The sequence below is a fragment of the Chiloscyllium punctatum genome, chromosome 15, assembly GCF_047496795.1.
Source record: "Chiloscyllium punctatum isolate Juve2018m chromosome 15, sChiPun1.3, whole genome shotgun sequence".
Lineage (NCBI taxonomy): Eukaryota > Metazoa > Chordata > Chondrichthyes > Orectolobiformes > Hemiscylliidae > Chiloscyllium > Chiloscyllium punctatum.
In genome coordinates, this window is record NC_092753.1 from 85237449 (window position 1) to 85262035 (window position 24587).

The window sequence follows — 24587 nt, forward strand, 5'->3', positions numbered from 1 at the left end:
GTTAAACTAACTAGACTGTGGTTGCTGTGTTAGTCCTTAGACACTATTTTTGATCATCATGTAACATTTGCAATTATTCAGTCCTCTAATATCACCCCTGTATCTAAGGAGAACTAAAGGTTTGTAGCCAGTACCTCTACAATTTTCACCCTTTCGTTCCTCAGTACTCTCAGACGCATTCCATTTGGTTGAAGTCACTTGATTTAATTTATTATCATTGTCACGTGCACTAGGTACAGTAAAAGGTTTTGTTTTGCATGCAGTACAGGCAGATCATTTCATACAATGATCAAAGTGTGGTAGGACAGAGTGAGTAATACAAAGTTACAGCTGCAAAGAAGGTGCACAAAAAGCAAGATCAGCATTAGATTTGAAATTAGAGAGGTCCATTCGGCAGTCTAATAATGGCGGGGAAGAAGCTGTTCTTGAAACATGTTTTTAAGTTTTTGTGTCTTCTACCTGACTGAAGGGGTTAGAAGAGAATATAACTTGGGTGGGAGGGGTCTTTGACAATTTCCAAGGCAGCGAGAAGTATAAATGGAGTCAGTGGATGGAAGATTGGCTTGAATGATGGATTGGACTGTGTCACAACTCTCTGTAGTTTCATATGGCTCTGGGCAGAGCAGTTTCTGTACCAGGCCGTGATACATCCAGATAGAATGCTTTGTCTGGTGCATCTATAAAGGATGATGTCCTTGTGGACATGCCAAATTTCCTTTGTCTCCTGCGGAAGAAGAGGTGTTCTTGACTGCTGCATCAACGTCGCATCAGAATTATCAAGTTAAGCACAGTCAGCTCATCTACTGCTTCCATTTTATCAACTTTTAGTCCATCTTGTGTCTCAACTATTTCTTCATTTACCATAATGCCAACAGCATCTATATTGGTAAAGTCATATGTACGTCTTCACTTAGAACCTCAGTGATGTGGCTTGGCCTATCAGCCCTCCTCATCTTATATTTTTAGTATTAATGTCTCTCTCAAAGATTTTGGTTTATACTTAATGTGAGCTGTCAATGTCTTCTCAAATTGTCTCTTGGTTTCTCTTATTTTCTTTCTCATTTCCGATTTCATCTTTCTATACTCAGTTTTCACTTGTATTGTCAACTTGATATCTATTAAATGCATCCTTCCTCTGATTTATATTTCTCTATCTCTATTGTCATCCAGGAAGCTCGAGATTTGGACGGAGGAAAATCGGCGTTTTGGGCTGGAGCCCTTCATTAGGAATGGGCTCCTGCCCGAAACGTTGATTTTCCTGCTCCTCGGATGCTGCCTGACCAGCTGTCCTTTTCCAGCACCATTCTAATCTTGACTCTGATCTCCAGCATCTGCAGTCCTCACTTTTGCCTCTAGATTTGGATGTCCTACCTTTCACTATCATTGGTATGTACCCTGATTGTGCGAGTACAATTTCCTTTCCGCATTGTGATGAAACAATGCCAAACACCAGAATGATGCATTTCCAAACTATTTCATTAAAGACTAATACATCCATGAATTGTTAATTACATTGGAAGAGAAAATGATGAAATAATAGCTGGAAGGCATGCATGGACTACTTCTGTTTCTCCATTCTTTGTTTCAAATATTGAAATTGAAATGCTGACCTTGACACCTTTCCACTTCAATTTTAATCCTTGTCTAAATTTGGATTTGTTGGAGCCCTGTGTGGTAGATTCTAGTCCTCAGAGACATAAGGACATTGTTTTGCCTGCTAGGTTACTCAATGATGCATATTGTCAAATGTCAATCAAATAAATGTAGAAACATTTTCCTGTAAAATGGCAAACGTGATATCCTCACCTGTGATCTCAACTGTCTCTTGTTTACTTTCCAATTGGAACAAATTGGGGATTTCTTTGTCACTTATTCATAGAATGTCAGATGTGGGCAATGGCCCATTGTACATTATCGTTTGCTATAGACTTCTGCTAGTTATGCACCATTATCCAAAGTCCAAACTATCCATCACGATGTTTTTATGTTCCAGAACTAAACTATAGGATAATTTGTAGCAAATGAAAAACAAGGAAAACCTGAACAAAGGGTATATAAATGGTTTGAATATAGACATGGAAGGAATGGTTAATGAGTCTGTGATGACATCAAAATTGGTGGTGTAGTGGACAGTGAAGAAGGTTATATCAGAGTACTATGGGACCTTAATCAGGTGGACCAGTGGGCCAAGGAATGGCAGAGAGAATTTAATTTAGGTAAGTGAGATGTTGTATTTTCATAAGGCAAACCAGGGCAGAACTTATAGACTTAATAGTAGATGCCTGGGGTGTACTGCCAAACAAAGAGACCTTGGGGTGCAGATTCATATCTCCTTGAAGATGGAGTCACAAGTAAACAGGGTCATGAAGAAGGAATTTGATGCACTTGCCTCTATTGGTCAGTGCATTGAAGGTAGCAGTTGGGATGTCATGATACAGGTGTACGAGTCATTGGTTAGGCCAATTTTGGAATACTGTGTTCAACTCCGATCTCCCAGCTATATGAAAGATGTTGTTAATTTTGAAAGGGTTCAGAAAAGAGTTACAAGGATGGTCCTGGGATTGAGGGGTTTGAGGTATAGGGAGAGGCTGATTAGGTTGGAGCTATTTCTTCTGGAGCATCGAAAGCTGCAGGGTGACCTTATGGAAGTTAACAGTAGCCAAGGTCTTTTTCCCAAGAGATGGGAATACAAAACTAGAGCACATAGTTTAAGGTGAGAGGGGAAAGTTATAAAAGAGACTTAAGGGGCAACCTTTTCTTGCAGAGGATTGTGTGTATGCAATGAAGAAGTGATAGAGTCTAGTACAATTACATTTAAAAGGCATCTGGATGGGTAGATGAGTAGAAAGTGTTTAGAGGGCCAAATGTTGGCAAAGGGGACTGGATTAATTTAGGAGATCTGGTTTGCATGGAAAAGCTAGACTGAAGAATCTATTTCTATGCTGTATATCTCTATGACTCTATGAATCTGTTCTGTGGGTTCACATAATGCAACAGAATTTGTTTCCATGACTGTCTCTGTGCATTACATAATATTAATAAAACTTTGAAGGAAAGTTACCTCTCTTTTGGTTCTGCTCAGGTATGTTGCAATATCTTGCACTTTTGTAACATCCTTAGATGTGGTAAAATGCCTAAAGATGAGTTATCAGACCAAATTTGACAGGGAAATCTCATGAAGAACTGAGAACAGAAGTGAGGGAACAAAAGAAATGTTCCACTGTCTTTATAAATCAATGAGTATGTCCTCCTCTATCTCCATAGGCCACTGCTGGACAAAGGCATTGCATCCTTTGAACATCTGTCTGAAAAACTCACCAGTGAACTCATTCATAAAATCATGGTTAGTTGCGTTTACTTTGTACGGTGAAGCATTTCATTCAATACAATAGGGCCAAAGGAGACATGATTAAGATGTTTTGTATTAAAGTGCTGAGAGGCATGGATTATATAATCATATGTAATACTTTATAGCATATAACAAATAGGTGTTAGTTAATGTTGAAATTGATAAGTAAATGCAACATCATTAACAAAGAAATTATTTCCCCTTGTGGGGAGGTAGGAGATTTCAACATAAAGATGGAGCTAAGGCCTTACAGAAGTGAAACCAAGCAGTGTCTATGTTCTCCAGAGGATATAGGATAACTAGAACCCACACTCTCAAAAGGAATTGAGGTTTGGACAATTAGCATTTTTACAGCAGAAGACAAGGGACTTATTCTTTCGTCATGTGATTTTATACACACATCCATGAGTTTGGGTTCAAGGCAAACTGGTTGAGGAGGAGGCAAGGTCAAGAACAGGCTTAGATTTCTTTATGATGCTTACCATTCCATATCAAGACTAAACGCTACAATACATTGTATTTACAGATATAAAATGTTCTAAGCTTACATTATGAAAAGATGATTCTATAATGCTACTATCTAATAGTGGTTGGCCTGCGCCATGTGCTCTGTATACGGCTAGAGTTTAGACTTCTGCCTAGTTCTCAGTGTATTTCTTACCCCCTCATGAACCCCGCCCTCATTTTGATATTTCCATCTAGTGATGAGCAACTCCTTGACATCATCAGAAGGTTACAATGGTACCTTAAAGTCCTGGAGCAACACTTATCTTCTGGTAAATGCCAGTAAAGCCTTTGAAGCATATCCCTGAGAAGGAATGCCCATGAGAAAACATGAACAGTGAGAGAAGGGCAGCACAGACAGAACGTGTCAATAGCACAGAATGCTCTGAGTTTAATTATCAGTATTTATTTTCCAATATTTCCGTGTGCATAATCTGTTAAATTTGTTTTGCTTTGTAAAGATCTGGCTGCCAATCATGGAGGAAGCTCTTCGGAAGAAAGTCATTCAAGTCAAAGATAAATTACATGAACTCGGTGGCAGTATTCCACAGGAAGCCGGGGCAAGAAAATGTTTACTGAACAATGTAAGACAAGTCACCTTGTAGAATTTTATTGTCTGACAAAGACACAGGCCTTAATTTTAATGAACCTCGCTTAATAGAAATCTGATAATGGGAGCTGACATTTGGAGGGCGTGGTTACACTGGAGTAAAATAAAAAATGGTCTGTTCTCTTAATCCATAATATGTTGGAGCAGAAGTAGGCCATTCAGCCCATTAAACCTTCTCTGTCTTTCAATGAGCTCTTGTTGATCTAATAGTCCTCAACCCCATTTTTCTGTTTTATCTCTATAACCCTTGTTCCCCACTGATTCAAAATTTGTCCAACGCAGCCTTGACTATATTTAATGACCCAGCCTCAACAATCATTTTGTAAAGAATTCCATAGATTCACAACCATCTGAGAGAAGAAGTTCCTTCTTAACTCTGTTTAAAGGTGTGGCATCTTGTTCTGAGAGTATTCCTTCTGGTCATACACACTCCCACAAGGGAAACAACATCTCCGCATCTATCCTGTCATGTTCTCTAAAAATCTTGTGTGTTTCAGTAAGGTCACCTCTCATTCTTCTTTTTCCAGTTAGTGCAAGGTACTGATGCTCTCCTTGTAAGATAGTCCCTCATACATCTGATATCAGCCTAGTGAACCTTCTTTGGACTGCCTCAAATACTGGTATATCTTTCCTTAGATAAGGGACCCAAAAGTGTTCACAGTGTTCCAACTGTGATTCTTCAAAGACCGCAATTTCCCCCCAGACATGATCGACGATGCTCTCCACTGCATCTCCTCCACTTCCCGCTCCTCCACCCTTGAGCCCCGCCCCTCCAATCGCCACCAGGACAGAGCCCCACTGGTCCTCACCTACCACCCCACCAACCTTCATATACATCGTATCATCTTTCGTCATTTCCGCCACCTCCAAACAGACCCCACCACCACGGATATATTTCCCTCCCCTCCCCTATCAGCGTTCCGGAAAGACCACTCCCTCTGTGACTCCCTCGTCAGGTCTATACCCCCCACCAACCCAACCTCCACTCCCGGCACCTTCCCATGCAAACGCAAGAAATGCAAAACTTGCGCCCAGACCTCCCCCCTCACTTCCCTTCAAGGCCCCAAGGGATCCTTCCATATCCGCCACAAATTCACCTGCACCTCCACACACATCATTTACTGCATCCGCTGCACCCGATGTGGACTCCTCTATATTGGGGAGACAGGCCGCCTACTTGCGGAACGTTTCAGAGAACACCTCTGGGACACCCGGACCAACCAACCCAACCACCCCGTGGCTGAACACTTCAACTCCCCCCCCACTCCACCAAGGACATGCAGGTCCTTGGACTCCTCCATCCCCAGACCATAGCAACACGACGGCTGGAGGAAGAGCGCCTCATCTTCTGCCTAGGAACCCTCCAACCACAAGGGATGAACTCAGATTTCTCCAGTTTCCTCATTTCCCCTCCCCCCACCTTGTCTCAGTCCCAACCCTCGAACTCAACACCACCTTCCTAACCTGCAATCTTCTTCCTGATCTCTCCGCCCCCACCCCCACTCCAGCCTATCACCCTCACCTTAACCTCCTTCCACCTATCGCATTTCCAATGCCCCTCCCCCAAGTCCCTCCTCCCTACCTTTTATCTTAGCCTGCTGGACACACTTTCCTCATTCCTGAAGAAGGGCTCATGCCTGAAATGTCGATTTTCCTGCTCCTTGGATGCTGCCTGACCTGCTGCGCTTTTCCAGCAACACATTTTCAGCTCCAACCGTGATCTGACTAGTGCATTACACAGTTTTAGGAAACCCTCCCTACTTTTAAATTTCATTCCCTTTCAAATAAAGTCCAACAGTGCATTTTCTTCCCTATGACCCCTCAACTTGCTTTCTGCAATTCATGGACCAGGACTCACAAATCTCTCTGTTCTGCAGTTTTCTGCAGTCTTTCTCCTTTTAAGTAATATTAAGATCCTCTATTCTTCCTGCCAAAATACATAATCTCATATTTCCCCACTCGACCTGTCTATATCCCGCCTTGTATCATCCTCATCACTTGCATTCCCTCCAATGCTTGTGTAATCTATAAAATTTAGCGATAGCATAATCACTTTCCTCAGCCAAGTCAATAGCATATATTGTAAGAAATTGTGGTCCCAGCACTGATCCCAATGATACATCATTGGTTACAGTTGCCATTCTGAAAACTGCTCTCTTCATCTCACCTCTCTGTCGTCTAGTTAGGCAATCCTTTGCCCATGCTGATATATTCCTTCCAACAGCATGTGCTGTTCAGCAGCCAACTGTGTAGCACCACCCTGTCACAGTCTGTCAGAACGTTGTCAGTTACAAAGGTGTCATATTCTTCAAAGCTTGAGAGAATACCAACTTCGTTTCCTCAATCTCTCTCTCTCTCTTTCTTTCATAAAACAATCCCACCAACCTTGGGATTAAACGGGTGAACCAACCTTACACTCCCCCTCTGGCTAATCTATCCTTCCCTAGATAGGAACACCGAAAATGTACACTATATTCAAGGGGATGTTTCACCAAAGTTCAATACAACTGTAGCAAGACATCTTTACTTCTGGACTCAACTCCCCTTAGAATAAAAGCCAAATTACCACTTGCCTTTCTAATTGTTTGCTGCACCCCCAAAATAGCTTTTTGGTGAATCATGGACAAGGGTACCCAGGTCCATTTAGCCTTACACACATCCTAACCTCCCATTACTATGAAATATTCTGCCTTCCTGTTTTTTCAAAAAAAGTAAATAATCTCACATTTATCCACATTATGCTCTATCTGCCATATTATAGCTTTGTCCTGCCCAGGACATCTTGAAGCCTCCTTACATCTTCCTTATATTCTAATATTCCCAACCACTTTGGTGTCATCAATAAATTTGGAAATACTACAATTGGTCCTCAGATTCTAATCATTGGTACATACTGTGAAAAGTTATGGATCCAATACTGGCCAAATTATCTTCTAATTCCACATACTCCAATTTTTTTGTTATCTACCTATTCTTTCATGTCACATTATACATTGCATTTTCACAGCAAATAAAAATGCCGCTGGATATTTTGGTTCAATGACCCTTTCATTTTTACCTCATGTCTTGGAGATTAACCTTCATAGTCAGGCCTCTCCTGAGAAATCTGGGAGGTTGACTACCATGGGGAGTAGGCGATCCATGACATGTTGAGTCTTTACATAGATTCTGATGCTGCTCTTTCTACATCTTTTATGAACATCACCCATTTTTGAAACCGCTCAGATGCTGGTCATGAGACGATCTTATTCATCAGTCAGTTGTACTGTTCCTTTGTGAATGGTAGCTGTGGAATGACATATGGAAATTCAAAAAAGACAGTGGCATGTACTCAAGTAAAGAGTAGTTTAATTGTTACACAAAAATAGATTCATTAATTGCTGGATTCGTCTCTCCAAATGATCAAAGAACTAACAGGTGACATAAAAAGGAACTATACCTCGCACACTAAGGAAAATAATTTCCTCCTTTGTTTCAATATGGAGTCAAGAGAGCACTTTAAGGATTAGTGGTTAGACCATATACAAACCGATAATAATCCTGATCAGAAAGCCAATCAGTCGTTGGGATCAGATGTTGTGAAATAGCTGCTATTAGCATTTCCATACATCTGGTAAGTAAACATGGTCCATACGTCTGCACTAAGATGCTGTAAGTTAGACCTTGTCAGCTTGTGTATCCTTATCTTAACACGATATATGACTGCTGTCAAAATAACATACCATTTGCTAATTTAATTGCAGAAAATTCTGAGCTACTGTGAAGAAATCAATAATTTAATCATGGGAGATTACAAAAAGGACTATGACAATGAGAAGAAGATATGTGACTTTTCTCGCAGGGTATTTTCAGAGTGGTACAACAAGCTAGAGATTGAGAAAACTAAACGTATGTATTGTTTATGATATTTATTTGTTTCTTTGTTATTTGTTTCAAATGTTGCAGAACACTTCGATGAAACTTTATAACTTGTACTCATAGAATGAGTAGAATAGAATCCTCATGCCTGATGAAGGGCTTCAGCCCGAAACATTGATTTTCCTGCTCCTCGGATGCTACCTGACCTGCTGTGCTTTTCCAGCACCACACTCTCAACTAGAATAGAATCCCCACAGTGTGGAAAGAGGCCATTCGGCCCATTGCACCTGCACTGACACCTCCCAAAAGAGCATCACACCCTCTACCCTCTCCTCATAATTCTGCATTTCCCATGGCTAATCTACCAAGCCTGCACATCACTGGATATTATGGGCAATTTATCCTGGCCAATCTAGCTAACCTGCACATCTTTGAACTGTGGGAGGAACCCGGAGGAAACCCACACAGACAGAGGGGAATGTGCAAACTCCACATAGTCGAACTGGATCCCTGGCAATGTGAGGCAGTAGTGCTAATTCACAAGAATACCAATCAGGACAATTCACAAGAATACCAAAAAAAAGAAAACCAATGTTTATACTACAGAAGAATAGAACTTTCGTTGGTTGACAGCTAGACTCTCATTGATAGAGACATTGCTATGCACCAGTTAATGACGATTTAATGTTAACTGCCAGACTCTGTTTTGATTCCAATCCAGGCAGGTTGACATTGATTGGTTAGAGCAGTGCCCTGAGAAATCAGCCAGCTAATGCTGTCACCTATTTTGTTGAATCAAAACATGCACAGTGTGTGCACTTGTTCTTTCTGTCTATAAGATAAGGACACAATGCATTCATATATGTGATGTGGAGGATCCAGTGTTGGACTGGGGTGGACAAAGTAAAAAGTTACACAACACCAGGTTATAGTCCAACAGGTTTATTTGGAAGCACTAGCTTTCTGAGTGCTGCTTCTTCATCAGGTGGTTGTGGAAAATAAGACCATAAGACACAGAATTTGTAGCAAAAGATTACATTGTCGTGCAACATGATATATCAAACAAATTTGGATTGTTGTTAAGTCTTTCATCTTTCAGAATGGGTTGCAGGTTTTGGTTCATTAATATGCAAATCCCAGAACTTCTTTTAAGTCAATTTCTTGAGATAACTTAAGGTTTTATAACAAAAGGTGACATCTCAACTCAGACAATGCATTAAAGGTGTAAGGTTAGTCTGTATCCCAATCTTGAGACAGACCGGTTCAATTTTCAAAGTGAAATTTGCAAAATATTACCTGTATTGGCTGCCTGCATTACCTGCCTGCAGAATATGCATTTTCTTGAGCAAAAAAGAATCTATCTGCAAAATATAATTCTGCATATACCCCATATATGTGAGTTCATGCATGAGAGAGAGAATGAGAGGGTGAGTATGTGAATGTGAGTGTGTGCATGTGAGTGTGAGTGCATGTGAGATAGTATGTGTTTGCGTGTGTGAAAGCTTAGTAAAGAGTGTGTGGTAAGATATGCACCTGTGAGAGAATGTGCGTGTATGAGAGAAAGCATGTATATGAGAGAGGGTCTGTGTAAGTATGTAAGACCGTGTGTGTGTGTGTGGGAGAGAGAGTATAGTGTAGTGGGGTCACCTGTAGTGTGACATGAACCCAAGGTCCCAGTTGAGGTCATCCCCATGGGTACCAAACTTGGCTATCAGCCTCTGCTTGGCCACTCTGCATTGTTAGGTAAAAATAATGACAGCAGATGGTGGAAACCAGATTCTGGATTAGTGGTGCTGGTAGAGCACAGCAGTTCAGGCAGTATCCGAGGAGCGGTAAAATGCTCCTCGGATGGTGCCTGAACTGCTGTGCTCTTCCAGCACCACTATTCCAGAATCCACTCTGCACTGTTGCCTGTCCCAAAGTCCAGCTTGGAGGATTGACAACCAAAAGTCTGAGGCTGTATGTCCCTGACCGCTGAAGTGTTGCCCGACTGGGAGGGAACACCCTGTCTGGTGATTGCTGAGTGGAGTCCATTAATTCATTGCTGTAGCATCTGCTTGGTCTCACCAATGTGCCATGCCTCGGGGCATCCTTACCTGCAGCGTATGAGATAGACAATGTTAGCCAAGTCACATGAGTACCTGCTGCATTCATGGTGGGTCATGTCCCTATGGGTAATGGTGGTATCCGTATTGACACTCTGACACATCTTGCAGTGGTTGCCATGACGGATTTGTATTCGATATCCTAATGGCTGGGCAGTTTGCTGCGAACAATCATCTGTTTGAGGTTTGGTGGTTGTTTAAAGGCAAGAAGTGGAGGCAGAGGGAAGGTCTTGGCAAGATGCTCATCCTCATTGATAACATGTTGCAGGCTGTGAAGAACATGGCGTAGTTTTTCAGCTCCCGAGAAGTACTGGACAATGAACATTACCCAATTGGTTGCAACCCATGTCTGTCTCCTGATGAGGTCATTACAGTTTCTCGCTGTGGCACATCGGAACTGGCAATCAATGAGTTGAGGATTGTACCCCGTTCTTCTGAGGGCATCCTATGAGACAAATACTAAAAAGTGGTCCACGGTAAGTCTGATGGTGGGGTGAAACTCATTGATGTCACTGTGTAGTTGTTTCAGTGACTCCTCGCCATGGGTCCAGAGGAAGAAGTTGTCATCAGTCTACCTGGTGTATAGTGTTGGTTGGAGGCCCTGTGCAGCAAAGAACTCTTGTTTGAACTTGTGCATGAAAATGTTGGCAAATCAGGGTGAAGATTTGGTCCCCATGGCTGTTCCTTGTGTCTGGATGAAGATCTGTTTGTCAGAGGTGAAAACATTGTGGTAGAGGAGGAAGTGGATGAGTTGTAGGACGGTGTTCGGAGATTGGCAGTTGTTGGTGTTGAGTACAGAGGCTGTTGCCACGATGCCGTCATCATGGGGGATGCTAGTGTAGAGTGACAAAATGTCCATTGTGACGAGGAATGGTCCCAGTTCGACTTGTCCGTGGGTGCTGAGTTTCTGTAAGAAATTTGTAGTGTCATTACAGGGGCTGGGGGTCCCCTGTACAACAGGTTTCAAGATGCAATCAACATTGCCAGAGAGGTTCTCACACAGGGTCCCATTGCCTGATATGATGAGACATCCTGGTGTGTTGGCTTTGTGTATCTTCAGAAGGCAGTAGAAGTCCCCTACGTGAGAAGTACGTGGGATGAGACCGCTCAGGGTGCCGTGAAGGACAAGCCCTATGCATACACAGGATCTGTTCACATAAGGAGGAACGTGATGGATACCTGAAGGTGCTCAAGGATGCCCTCATTAGAATGAGGTATGATGCTCAACTCACCGACTGCCAGTTCCGACGTGCCACAGCGAGAAACTGTAATGACATCCTCAAGAGACAGATACGGGTTGCAACCGATAGGGTACCCTTCATTGTCCAGTACTTCCTGAGAGCTGAAAAACTACATTATGTTCTTTGCAGCCTTCAATACATTATCAATGAGGATGAGCACCTCGCTAAGACCTTCCCCATGCGTCTACTTCTCACCTTTATAAAACCACCAAACCTCAAACCGATCATTGTTCGCAGGAAACTGTCCAGTCTTCAGGACAACATCGGGCACAATACCATACAAACCTGTCATGTCAACCACTGGAAGATGTGTCAGAGTGTCAACATGGATACCACAATTACCCGGGGGTCACGACCCACCATGTATGCAGCAGGCACTCATGTGACTCGGCCAACATTGTCTATCTCATACACTACAGGCAATAATGCCCTGAGGTTATGGTACATTGGCGAGACAACGTAGATGCTATGACAAAGGATGAATGGACACCGCACAACAATCACCAGACAGGGCTGTTCCCTCCCAGTCGGGGAACACTTCAGTGGTCAGGGACATTCGGCCTCAGATCTTAGGGTGACCATCCTCCAAGGCTGATTCGGGACAGGCAAAAAAGTAAAGTGGCTGAGCAGAGGTTGAAAGCCAAGTTCAGTACCCATGAGGATGGCCTCAACTGGGACCTTGGGTTCATGTCACACTACAGGTGACTCCATTGCACTATACACTCTCTCTCTCACACACATACACAAGCACACATGCACACACACTCTTACATGCTCACACACTTACGCTGACCCTCTTTCATACACAAGCTCTCTCTCATACACACACACATCCTCTCACACGCTTATACTCTATCACACTCGCATTCACATTTTACTAAGCTTTCACACATGCAAACACAGACTCTCACACATGCAATCGCACTCACACACTCACAATCTCTCTCTCTTTCTTTCCCATGCACGCGCACACACACATAAGTCTATGGGGTGAATTTGTATTCGCAGATCTATATTTACAGGTACATTCTATTTAACTCAAAAATGCACAATCTGCAGGTAGTCAATGCAAGCAGTCAATCCATGTAATATTTTGTAAATTTCACTTTGGAAATAGAACCAGTCTGACTCAAGACTGGGATACAGACAGACTAACCTCAAATCTTTAATGCATTGTCGGAGCTGAAATGTCATCTTTTGTTATAAAACCTTAAGTTATCTCGAAAAGCCAACCTAAAAGAAGTTCTGGGATTTGCATATTTATGAACCGAAACCTGCAACCCATTCTGAAAGATGAAAAACTTAACAACAATCCAGGTCTGTACGATATACCATTCCAGTTGCATGACACTGTAATTTTTTGCTATAAATTCTATGTCTTATTCTCCACAGCCACCTGATGAAGGAGCAGCACTCCAAATTCTAGTGCTTCATCATAAACCTGTTGGATTATAACCTGGTGTGTGATTTTTAACTTCATATATGTAGCTTCCAATACACATGAGTGTACCATACCATGCCCACCTAGTAATCCTAAATTCTTACTTGCACCTGTTGATTCAAAAATACCAATTCAAATATATCTTCCAGATGTTTAAAATATACAGGGGATAGGGGTGTAGATGTCATTCCATTGAAGGCACCATTGATGTTCTGCCTCCTTTGTGAGTTTTGAATTTCAGTTCCAGTTTGATGCCGGTTATGTCAACCATCAGTCTGAAAAATTGGTGGATCATGGAAAGCAGCACCCCCCTTTGGCTGTTCACAAAATGCATGTCTTGAACCATTCCCAAACATCCTGCTCTTCAAACCCACAACACATTGCCCACCATTAGATGTGATTCTTCAATTGGACATTATTTACTGGATAATTCTAAGTCTGTGAAGGATAATGCTTGCCAACCAATCAGAAATCTCCTCCCCTCGTGTAAATGTTGGTTTTCCCCATATATTGGCATTCTTGCACATTGTCCAGATGATTGTAAATGAAAAGCTTCAACAAAATGGATTCTCCTTCAGCAATACTCAAGTTCTATATGACCAACAACTATTTGTTTAAGATACTTTTCACTCTGCTCTTTCAAGGAAATTTATTGGCTTGGTCATTTAGAGTCCGCTCCAAGCCCTCTATTCTGGAGCAAGAACTTACTTTGGGATTTTCCTTCAGGAACAATTGATAAAAATGTAATTAGAAGGTTCAGGCTCAATTCCCAAACAGTGTTGTGTTAACTGACTCCAGCATGACAGTTGGCCTCAACATTTTTAGAGAAGTGTTGGGAGTTTATTTAGCTGTCTTTGTACTCAGTAAGATAATCAGAGTTACGGTCAAACAAGGCTTTGACCATTGCTTGTTATTGACTTTATCAACGTTAAAATTTAGAATATTTTTGTCGACAGTAATTCATTCAAACTTCATAAGAAGTGCAATATGAAACCCAGAATGGGCAATTCTTCTGTTTCAGGAGACTAAAGGGTTAATAATCCATGTATATAGAACTTACACAAGATTTGAAACATCTGAGTAGTTTGCTAGATCACTTCACGGGGGAGTTAAGGGTAAACCACCTTGCTGTGGCCCTGGAGTTCCACGTAGGTCAGTCCATACAAAAAGGTAGATTTCCTTCCTTAAATGGCAATCATGAACCAAAGGAATTTTAGAACGATTGCATGATTTCAGTCCTTTGGTTACTGAAAGTAGTTATTCGCTCCTATATATACGAATTGAATTAATTATCTTATTATTTGTGTTGTTTTCAGTTAATGAAGAAGCTCTCTCAAAGGTCAGGTTCCATGATATAAACTCTCAAGGGAGAGAGTTGCCTGGATTCACAAAATACCGAGTATTTGAATCTGTTATTCGAGAACAGATCAGCAAGTTACTGGGGCCCTCTCTCCAAATGATGAAAGAACTGGCAGGTAAAACAGAAAAGGACAAATTTCCAGCTAAATCAGGAGTCTGTTGTGGCTGAGATCAGTGGCTGAAGGTTATTATGAAAAAAATAACTAAATTAGGTGAATCTGTAAATTCTGACACTCTCCTGTGTTAAAATGGACTTGAATTTATGTTGTCCAATGGCTTGCATTAACCAAGTACATTTGACCTACCTTTACCTTTACCCCTTCAACAAACAAAGTTGGAGTGCACAACGAGACGTATTAGTTATTGAAAACCAGCTCGATTCCATTCCAATGGTGACTTCAAAATTTTATAAATCCTATGTCAATGACAGGGAACCCTTTCCATGTCAGTGTTTTCCGTGAGGTTGCTTTGTATTGATTTGAACTGGGACTCTATTCTTTGGGTCCTCTTGCCTACAGGCGGATAACAGTTAAGAAGAGTCATGTTGCAAGTCCCAACAGTTTACAGACTGTCTGTGCTTGTTAGCAACAAGGGAATTACTTGAAGACAATTGGCCAAGACTCCTCTATTTCACTATCTACCCCCTTTCTGGTGGATGCAGGATACAATAATAATGGTTGAATAATATATTGAGACAAGTTCAAGAACAGCTTAAGGAAAATTCAAGTGACCCAGAGCTTTTGAAATCATAGTAATCATTTCTTATATGCTGAACTTGAGCCTCTCAACTTAATTTTCCATCTCCCAAATTTATCACTCCAGGCTGTTAGGTCCCTTCCCAAATTCCCAACTGCTGAGCCTCATTCCCAATTTGCAACTCTTTGAGCCCCTCACCACAGCTCCCCCTTTACTTCTCCCTCAGCTCCCAAGCCAATCCAATTGCTGAGACTCTCATAATTGCTGAGACCTGTCCTACAATATTCTCAAGCTCACCTGCCTGATCTCTTGCCTCACTGACTCTTGAGACCACTTTGACTGGAGACCACTTCAATCTTAGACCTCCCCTACCCGCATACCACTGCCTTCAGATGTAGACTATATGTCTGCCTGGGGACTGCATATTTCCTCTGCTCAAGCTCATCTCTTACCAGATTTAAGCACTTTCTGTGTTGTTCTTTGATATATTGACCAATGTTGAGTTTTATCAGAGGGTTTTTATGGAGTTAACAGTCCTCATTATTTTCCTTGAAGTGGCTTGTTTGCAGTATTGGGACTGGCACTGCAAAACTAAATGCTCAGATGCCTCACTGATCACCATGATTATATGTATTTTCTTCTGTATCTTCCAAATGTGTGGGTTCTTTAGGGGATTCCATGGTCTAGTGGTGTGCAAGATTGCTGTCTTATGCTTTAACAAGACGAGTGTTGTAGAATGTAGAAGGTGTAGTTTTTGCTTTTCTGTAACGATTTACAGAATTGTTTCTACATTATTACAAAGACCTGAGAGAATCTAATCTTAAATCTACCTGTCACAATATCCTACTTTACTCTCAGACCATGTTCTCATCGCTTCCTCACCGTGGGTGGTTCTTAATGCACTTTATCTGAAAGCAACCCTTTCAGACCCTTTCAACTCTATACACAACACCGGGACTGTGAAATGTGTGATGTAAATACACAACCCCCTTTACTTAGGAAAAACAATTTCCTTTTCACGAGACAAAGCAAACCACTCAGCAACATTTTGTTGGAAATTGAAGAGCTCTGGCCCATTATTATCATCCATTACAAACTTTCAGTGATTAATTCTTGCTGGAGCACTGTTGTTTGCTTGTTCATGTTCACAATTGTTCAGAACTGTTTATTATAATCATGTTTTTTGACAATATTATAATCGAATGACATCTTATGTTATTTTCACAGATAAAACCCAGCAAGTGTTTAACGCAATGGGAGTTGAACATTTTATGCTTTTTCCAAATCTAATACAAGCAACCAAGGTGTGTTTATCAATAACTTAATCAATAATAAGATCTGCGACATAAAAATTACATGGCACATACAGTAAAAGGAGACCATTCAGTCTGTCTAATCAATTACGCTCCACTCCATTCTACGCCCACCTTTTCCAATCTAATTCCAGCAGCATAATCATTTTACCACATTTCCTTAAAGTGCTTATCTTGCTTTCCCTTATATGTGATAATCAATCAGCCTCAAACACTTTCTGTGGTAACAGCTTCCACATTCTCATTACTCTCTGTGTAAAGCTGTTCCCTCTGATCACCTTTATTTGATTTCTTGTTGATAATCTTCAGTTGATCACTGCCAAAGTTATTCTTCTCCCTAATCTTGTCTACATTTAATGGTTTCTATTTGACCAAGCCTAAAGGTTCTATTTTCATGAGAAAAGAGATGTAGCCTGTTTATCATATCCTTAATATTCCATCCCAAGGATAGCAAACCGAGTCATTTGTCTAAATTATTTGACTCTTTTAGCCTTTTACTGGTGACCCTCTGCTGCATCCAATGGGAGGCAGTGGAATGATAATGTCATCACATCCCGGCACCATTTTGGATTACAAAATAAATTATGAATAAATTGTATAAATGACACACACACACACACACACACACACACACACACACATGCACACATTTGGGGAAATTATTTCATTCAAAGATTCTTTTCTGTCAAAAAGATAAAACTGACCTCAGCTCAAAACATAGACAGATTCAAAGCAGGATTTCACACCTAAAGTGCATTGTCTAACGTGAGATATTACCTCTTGTACATTGATAAAATCTTTAATTGTCTAGGGACAAAGACTTGAAAGGAATATGGATTTTGCATTTTAATCGGCAGTCTACTTCCTAACTAATTAAAGGATACAACAAGGGCAGCTAGTTTTAAAGTTTTTCTTATAACTACAATAACTACTATGTCTTATACTCTGTACCATACCACAGCTGAGGAAGGGGCAGAGCTCCAAAAGTTTGCAATTTCAAATAAACCTGTTGAACTATAACCTGGTGCTGTATGACTTTTGACCTTGTCCACACCAATGCAACACCAGCATCTCCATGTCATGGTAAAATATTAAAAGACCTAATATTAATCGATATTACTTTAACTGAAACAGCTTCAAAAGTCCATCTTGCCCTCTCGGTAGACTTCACCCTCTCTACTCCTCCAGTTACTGCTGTCCGAACTTGTCCCTGGGGGGCTGGCAATGTGCACCTTTTCCGCCGCCAATTATGCCATCTCTTCCACATCCCCCTCCTCTGAGCTAGAGACGGCCATGCTGTGTGGATCTAAGCTAGTGAGTCAGAGTCAATCTAAAGAGAGCTGGAGATCTGCGTTGAAATCCTTCCTTGGCAGCTGGTGAAATTGGAATTCACCAAAATAAAACATGGAATTGCAAAGCTTGTCTAATGATGACCATGTAACCAAAAGCAGTTGTTTATAAAAACTAATCTGGTTTGTAATGTCTTTTAGGGGAGGAAATCTGCCATCCGTACCTAGTCTGACCCACACGTGGTTGCAGACCCATAGTAATGTGGTCGATTCTTAACTGCCAGCTGAAAACAGCCCAACAAGTCACCAGTTCAAAGGTGACTAATGATGAATACTGACAAAACCAGTGATTCCCACATCCTGTGAATAAATAAAACAATGTTTCCTGAGGTGTGGTGTTCCAGATGTTGAGGAGAAGGAGGGACTATAGGGAGAGCATTAACTATTTTAGACTGTCAAATGCAGTACAAATATCTCTTTCCTTTTTCACAGGAGTTAATTGCTGAAATCCGACACAAACAGGAACAGGATGCAGAACAGATGTTGGGGATGTATTTCAACATGGAGGGCATGGTCTATGCACCAGATGCGATGTATTGCTCCAAACTGACAGAGATTCAATCAAGACCTGAGAAAGGCAGTCAGAGGGAGCTCAGCTCACCAACACATAATTCAAGCCATGAAATGGCAGCTCATTTACAAGCCTATTATCAAGTGAGTCACCAAAAGTAAATTTCCGAGTGAAATACTTCTGTTTTGTCATACTCACCACTGAGGGAATGTGACATGAATGGAGATCAGAAGGGGCATTAAACTGCAGTCTCCTTGGACCAGTACAGTGGCTCAGTGGTTAGCACTGCTGCCTCACAACACCAGGGATTGGGGTTCGATTTCAGTCTTGCATGAATATCTGTTTGGAGTTTGCACATTCTCCCTATATCTCCGTGGGTTTCATCCAGGGGCTCTGGGTTCCTCCCACTGTCCAAAGATTTGAAAGTTAGTGGATTGGCCATGCTAAATTGCCCTGTAGTGTGCAGGCTGGTGGGTTAAAATGGTAAGTAAATGTGGGGTTACAGGGATAGAGTGGAATGCTCTTTGGAGGGTCGGTACAGACAAAGGGCAATGTGTAGATGGGCCAATGTGCAGCTTAGGTGGAATGGCTAAGCTAAATTGCCTTGTAGGTGTCTAAGGATGTGGAGGCTGGGTGGGTTAGTCATGGTAAATGTGGAGATGTGGGCGGGGGTGGGATCCTCTTCAGAGAGTCAGTTCTGGTTCAATGAGCTGAATGGCCTCTTTCTGCACTCCAGGGATTCTATGATTCAAGCCATTCAATAGGATTATGGTTGCTCTACCATTCCTGACCTCCAGTCTCCTGCCCTTTCCCTACAATCATTGATTACCCAACTGATCAAGAATCTATCTATCTTATCCTTCAATATGCTCAAGGACTCTGCCTCCACAGCTCTCTGTGGTAAGGAGTTACAAAGAATCACAACTCTCTGAGCAATTCCTCCTCATCTCAATCTTAAATTGGCACCCCTTTGCACTGAGATCATGCCATCTGGTCCTAGACTCTCACAGGAGGGGAAACAACCTCTTGTTACCCTGTAAGTAGTTACCCTGTCAATCCCCTCACAAATCCTACATGTTTTGATGAGATGAACTCTCAATCTTCTAAACTTTGGTGAGTGGACACTCAACCTGTCTCGACTTTGCTCATTAGGCAATCCCTCCCTACCATCATAGTGAACCTTCTCAAAACTGCCTCCGATAAAATTGTACTCCAGATGTGACCTTGTACGGTTGTGGCAAGACTTTCCTACTGTTACACTCCAAATCCCTGGAAATAAAGGCCAATATCATATTAGCCTTCCTGATTAGCTTTCTGTGTTTCATGCACAAATAACCCCAAGACCCCTTCGCGTTGCAGCTTTCTGCAGTTTCCCTCCAACCCTCTGTTCTTTTGTTCCCCCTTTTAAAATTAACAACTTTACATTTTGCCACATTATACTCTATTTTCCAACTTCTTGCCCACTCACTTAACCTACCAGTATCGTTCTATAAACTGTATTTTCTCACAACTGGCCTTTCCAACTATTTTTGCATCATCTGCAAATTTGGCTACAGTATATTCCCTTTGTTTCTCCATGTTATTTATATTTACTGTAAACAGTTATTGTCCCAGCACTGATCCCTGTGGAACTCCACTGATCACAAGTTGCCAACCTGAAAAGGAACCCTTTATCCTCACTCTCTCTTTCCTGCTCATGAGCCAGTTCTCTATCAATGTCGATATGCTACGTCCAACACTGAGGCTCTTATGACTTAACCTTTTGTGAGGCACCTTGTTGAATATATTCTAGAAGTCCAAATAGAATGGGCTGCTTTGAGCTTGTTAAAGGTGCAAAATCTTTTTTATTTCTTCTCCTTAAAGGCTAACATTGAAACTGAATTCCAACCTAGAAACCATAATTATTTATTTCCTTAAATTATGCAGATTGCCATCGATCGATTGGTTCAAATGGTACCCTTGGTTTCCAGATATCATCTTTTGCAAGAATTTGCACAATGTCTCAAGCTGCAGATGACTCAAAAATTTCTCAATGAAGCAGATACTGAAGGCCTGCTGGTTGAGCGTCCCGAGATTGCAAACAAACGGAAAAGATTGACCAATTCCCTGAAGCAGCTGGACAAAGCAAGGGCTTTTTTGATGTCTAAATAAATCAACAAAATTCAGTTACATGGGAACCTCTTTTATCTTGAAAGTTTTCCTTATCTTTAACCCCTTTCCATTCTCACCACTGACTCCTCATTGGGTTCCACTTTACAAGCACCAATCATAGGCCCTTTCATAAATGATAGATTGACACTGAGTGGAAGGTGGATTCTGTGCAGGAGTGGGATGCCTTGATTTGCCTCCCGTACTGCTCGTGATGCTCGGGGCATTTGCGTCCACTGGCACACGCTGGTCAGTAAGTGCAATTCATCTGCAATTAAGCAAACTACACCAAAAGGTTATGGAACATTGAGCCCAAATTTCAGTCAATGTAAGTCATGTACCCATTACTTTTTCACTTGGTTAAAGAAACACAATTTTATAAACCAGCGCTGCCAACAGGGCTAGTGACTAATTAATCACAATTATGAGATTCCACCATTTGTTTTCATTTTCAGACCTTTAAGGAAACTCTTAACATTCAGTTGGTTTCTTTTTCTCGGTGAAGCAAGTTTAATGGCATGTTTTTTTTTAAAAATGACTTCCTTTTGCATTCACTGGTAAACTGAGTATTGAACACCAAAATAACAGCAAATTGTTTTGTAAGGTTTTCTCAAGTCAATTCAATGATTTTAAGTTTTTCTTTTTGTGATAATTAAACAGCACCACATTACTGCTATAAACGACACCAGGGGATAATTTTAAAACAATCTTTAAATGCTGCTGATTGTACTGCTTCAGGGCATGTTATATGTACAATGGGATACAAATGAGTTGGAAACTCATGAAGATCCTTTCCAAAGACCAGCACAGCTCTTTAGCCATCATTTCTGCCCAAAAAACTGATGACTGCACCCAAAGCTGAAACTTGAGTGTTCACATCCGTGTACTAAAGGATTAGAATAACAACTGTTATCATGGAATTGTAATACTATGCAGAAACCACTTCTGTCATGGTAATGACCTCCCTCCAGATTTATTGCTTTGATTTCAATCTTCACACAGACTAAGCTCCTGATAGTAAGGTGATGTATTATCCAATGCCATACCCCCTGCACAGCAGAGATTGAATTTCAAAAGTCCTTCATAGTCTATGAAATATTTTGGGACATTTGAGATCAAGAAGGTGCTGCATGAATGTAACCTTTCCTTTCTGGTTTTCTTTGTTTTTTGAGATTAGAATTTACCGAATTGACTTAGAATTGATTGGCAATTTGTGCAATGGATGAACTCATACCGATATAGGTTAAATGATCAATAGTTCAATTTAATAAAATTGGAAAGTTTACTTTAATGTAAGCAATATGTTGATGTAAAATTGAGAATCAATGATATATCAGCTTATAATTGTAATAGAATAACGAACAATGATGCAACTCGTGTCTACTTGAATTTTGTATTATTCATGAATCATTTCTAGTCACTGTATTCAGGATCATTGTAAGGAATAAGAGAAAACATTTGGACCTGGAGAGTTAGCTACCACCAACTGGGTTTAGTCAGTTCTTCAGACTTTGTGCAATGGTTAAGGTTATCACTTCCCCACAAGTCAAAAAAGCAGAAAACATGGCAACAAGGCTTGAGCTCTCACATCTGTTTTGGTGGCTTCAAAAATACATTCAGTTTTAGCAGCTAATGCACGTGCACAACACAGGAGGATGATGGAATTATTAGATTCCTTGTTTAAGAGTGAAACTTCTGTTGCAGAGTTTGCGTTTAAAAAATTATGTCCACTGCACAGAAATGCTGTTCTGTATAAGTGTTGGCAGCATAACCATCTTTTCCCATCTCCCTTCTATGTTTCATCTGGTTTTTCTTAAATGCATCACTCCTGAGTAAAGGAAGTTCTTCCAAATTCCCCACTTAACATTTTGTTGACTTACCTTAAATGGATGGCCACTAGTTTTGGTCAACTACAAATATCTTAATGTTTATTTTATTAGAGCTTTCCCTAATTTTAAAGGCCTCAGTGTTTTCAAGAAGCCAAGAGACCCAGTACATTTACCTTGTTCATATTACTCTCCCTCCCCTCCATGCCTCACCCCCCCCCCACCCCGTCCCCCCCATTTGTGGCACCAACCTACACAATTTATTGTTTCTAGTATGAAAGCAGTTATATGGGAAGGAACATAGGAAGAGGAGTAGGCTATTCAGCCCCTTAAGCCTGTTCTGCCAGTCAATGAGGTAATGGCTGATCTGTGGCCTAAGTCCATACATCTGCCTTTGTACAATGTCCTTTAATATCTTGACAAAGAAAAAAATCTATGTCAGGTTTAAAACTGATTGCTTTCCTGTTCTGGCACTTAGAATAAAACATGCATATCTCAGCAGAGACAAGCAACTTACCATTTGTTGGTCTGACTACTTTGGTTGGAAATAATCCTCAAGGTGTCACCCAATACATCCATAAAATGTAAAGTGTGCTGGGTATTCATAAACTAATCAGACAATACCTGACTTCCTGCAACCTACCAACCGCAATTGATACATAGGCAAATAAAATTATTTGTTTGATTTGCTCTGGCTTATTTTTTTTTCCTTGCTTGTATGACCCAGAGATTGAACTGTAATGGTTGGAAAATCCAGAACAACCTATATTTGTGTGCCCTGGAGATGGGAGCACCAAGGAGAATTGAAACTGAGATGTTTACAATTATGAAGGGAGTTGACAATCATTGCTGATCAAAATTTCTACCTGAAGGAGAACCTCATCAGAACTGGATGTAAAACAGGCTGGTAAATTACTGTTGGCTGACTTGCATCATCCCCACCTGCAGCATTTGTTAATTCTGCATTTACAACTGAAAACAATATGAAGCTCCTTTTGCAAGGACACATACCTCAAAACACATGACAGTGGAAGACGCTCACTTTTATTTCATTCACAGGAATATTGAAAAGGTTAACCCCGGAGTGTCCTTGATAACTGTTGATATGAATATATATCTTCCCCATCGGTCAATTGACTTGTACATTTTGGTGCTTTCTAAGTAATTGGATGAGCTGAGGTTTGATCACCGAAATGTGCCTAATACACTGGTTTCAACTGGGATACTAACACTGGTCCAAAGTCAGCAAGCTTGGGAGGATGGAGATGGGGTGAAAACAAGATCAATCCCATTCCTGGGATGACACCTCTTCAAACAATGTGTGGGCAGATGGGCATTACATTAACAAAAGGGTAGACCTATGTATCACATGCTTAATAGACTTGATCATGACAGGCGACCCTATTTCAAAAGAGGGTTGTGAATCTGTGGAATTCTATCACACTATTGAGGTTGGTTCATTAGGTTTCTTGATGGCTGAGATAGATTTTAAGATCAAATTTTTAAATCAGTCAGAGAATTGTGATGTTGGGAAAAAGTCAGGAAAGTGGACTTGAGGATTCTCAAGAACTAGAACCTCAACCTGAGCTACAAATCTTTTCAAAACTCGCTAACTTGAGGATTATCACATCAGCCACAATCTCATTGACTGGCAGAGCAGACTGGATGGGCTGAATGGCCTACTTCCACTACTACATCTTAACATCTCATTAAAAAAATACTGCATTGGCTGTAAAGCAATTCAACGTGTTGGGAGGTCATGAAGAGATAGAAATGCAAACCTTTTTCTTCTGAAAGATGCAGTGATAGCTCAGAGGGAATATTGTTGGTGAATAAAGATTTATCTCTAGTTTGAGGTCAGACATGTAGGAAAGGAGTGAAAATCCTGTTGATTTGACAAATGAGAATTTGAATAAATTATAGACACTGTTTAAATTGTCTCTTTATGGAACAGTCAGAGGTTCAGTACAGCATTCAACACAAGTCAGCTACAGAAAGTCTTTATTGTCACCAGTATGAAGCACCATCAGTACTCCTGTCTAGTCCAGTGTTATGCAGGGACCACAGTCTCACCCAAGATGTCAGCTGGATCTCTTAACAAATGATCACACTTTGAGAAAGAGCATTATTCTAACACAGAGTACAAGAACAGCACAATTCACACAGTGAATAGAAACTGTGCTCCAGTACATGAAATCCAGGTAACACTAACATTAATGGTAGGGTAGGTGATGGCCTATTAGTCTAGAGACCAACATAATCCTCGGGAAACCTAGG

At 41.0% G+C, this 24587-nt stretch overlaps 1 protein-coding gene across 1 annotated transcript in view; it reads left to right on the top strand.

The window, feature by feature from the left end:
* LOC140486482 (interferon-induced GTP-binding protein Mx-like) overlaps positions 1-20487 on the top strand; it is a 35468-nt gene extending 14981 nt beyond the window's left edge. The window contains exons 6-12 of the mRNA XM_072585704.1: positions 3265-3343; positions 4315-4437; positions 8207-8351; positions 14425-14583; positions 16391-16467; positions 18258-18479; positions 20263-20487. Coding sequence (XP_072441805.1) covers positions 3265-3343; positions 4315-4437; positions 8207-8351; positions 14425-14583; positions 16391-16467; positions 18258-18479; positions 20263-20487 — 1030 coding nt within the window. The remainder of the gene's footprint in view (positions 1-3264; positions 3344-4314; positions 4438-8206; positions 8352-14424; positions 14584-16390; positions 16468-18257; positions 18480-20262) is intronic.
* The last annotated feature ends 4100 nt before the right edge of the window (positions 20488-24587 follow it).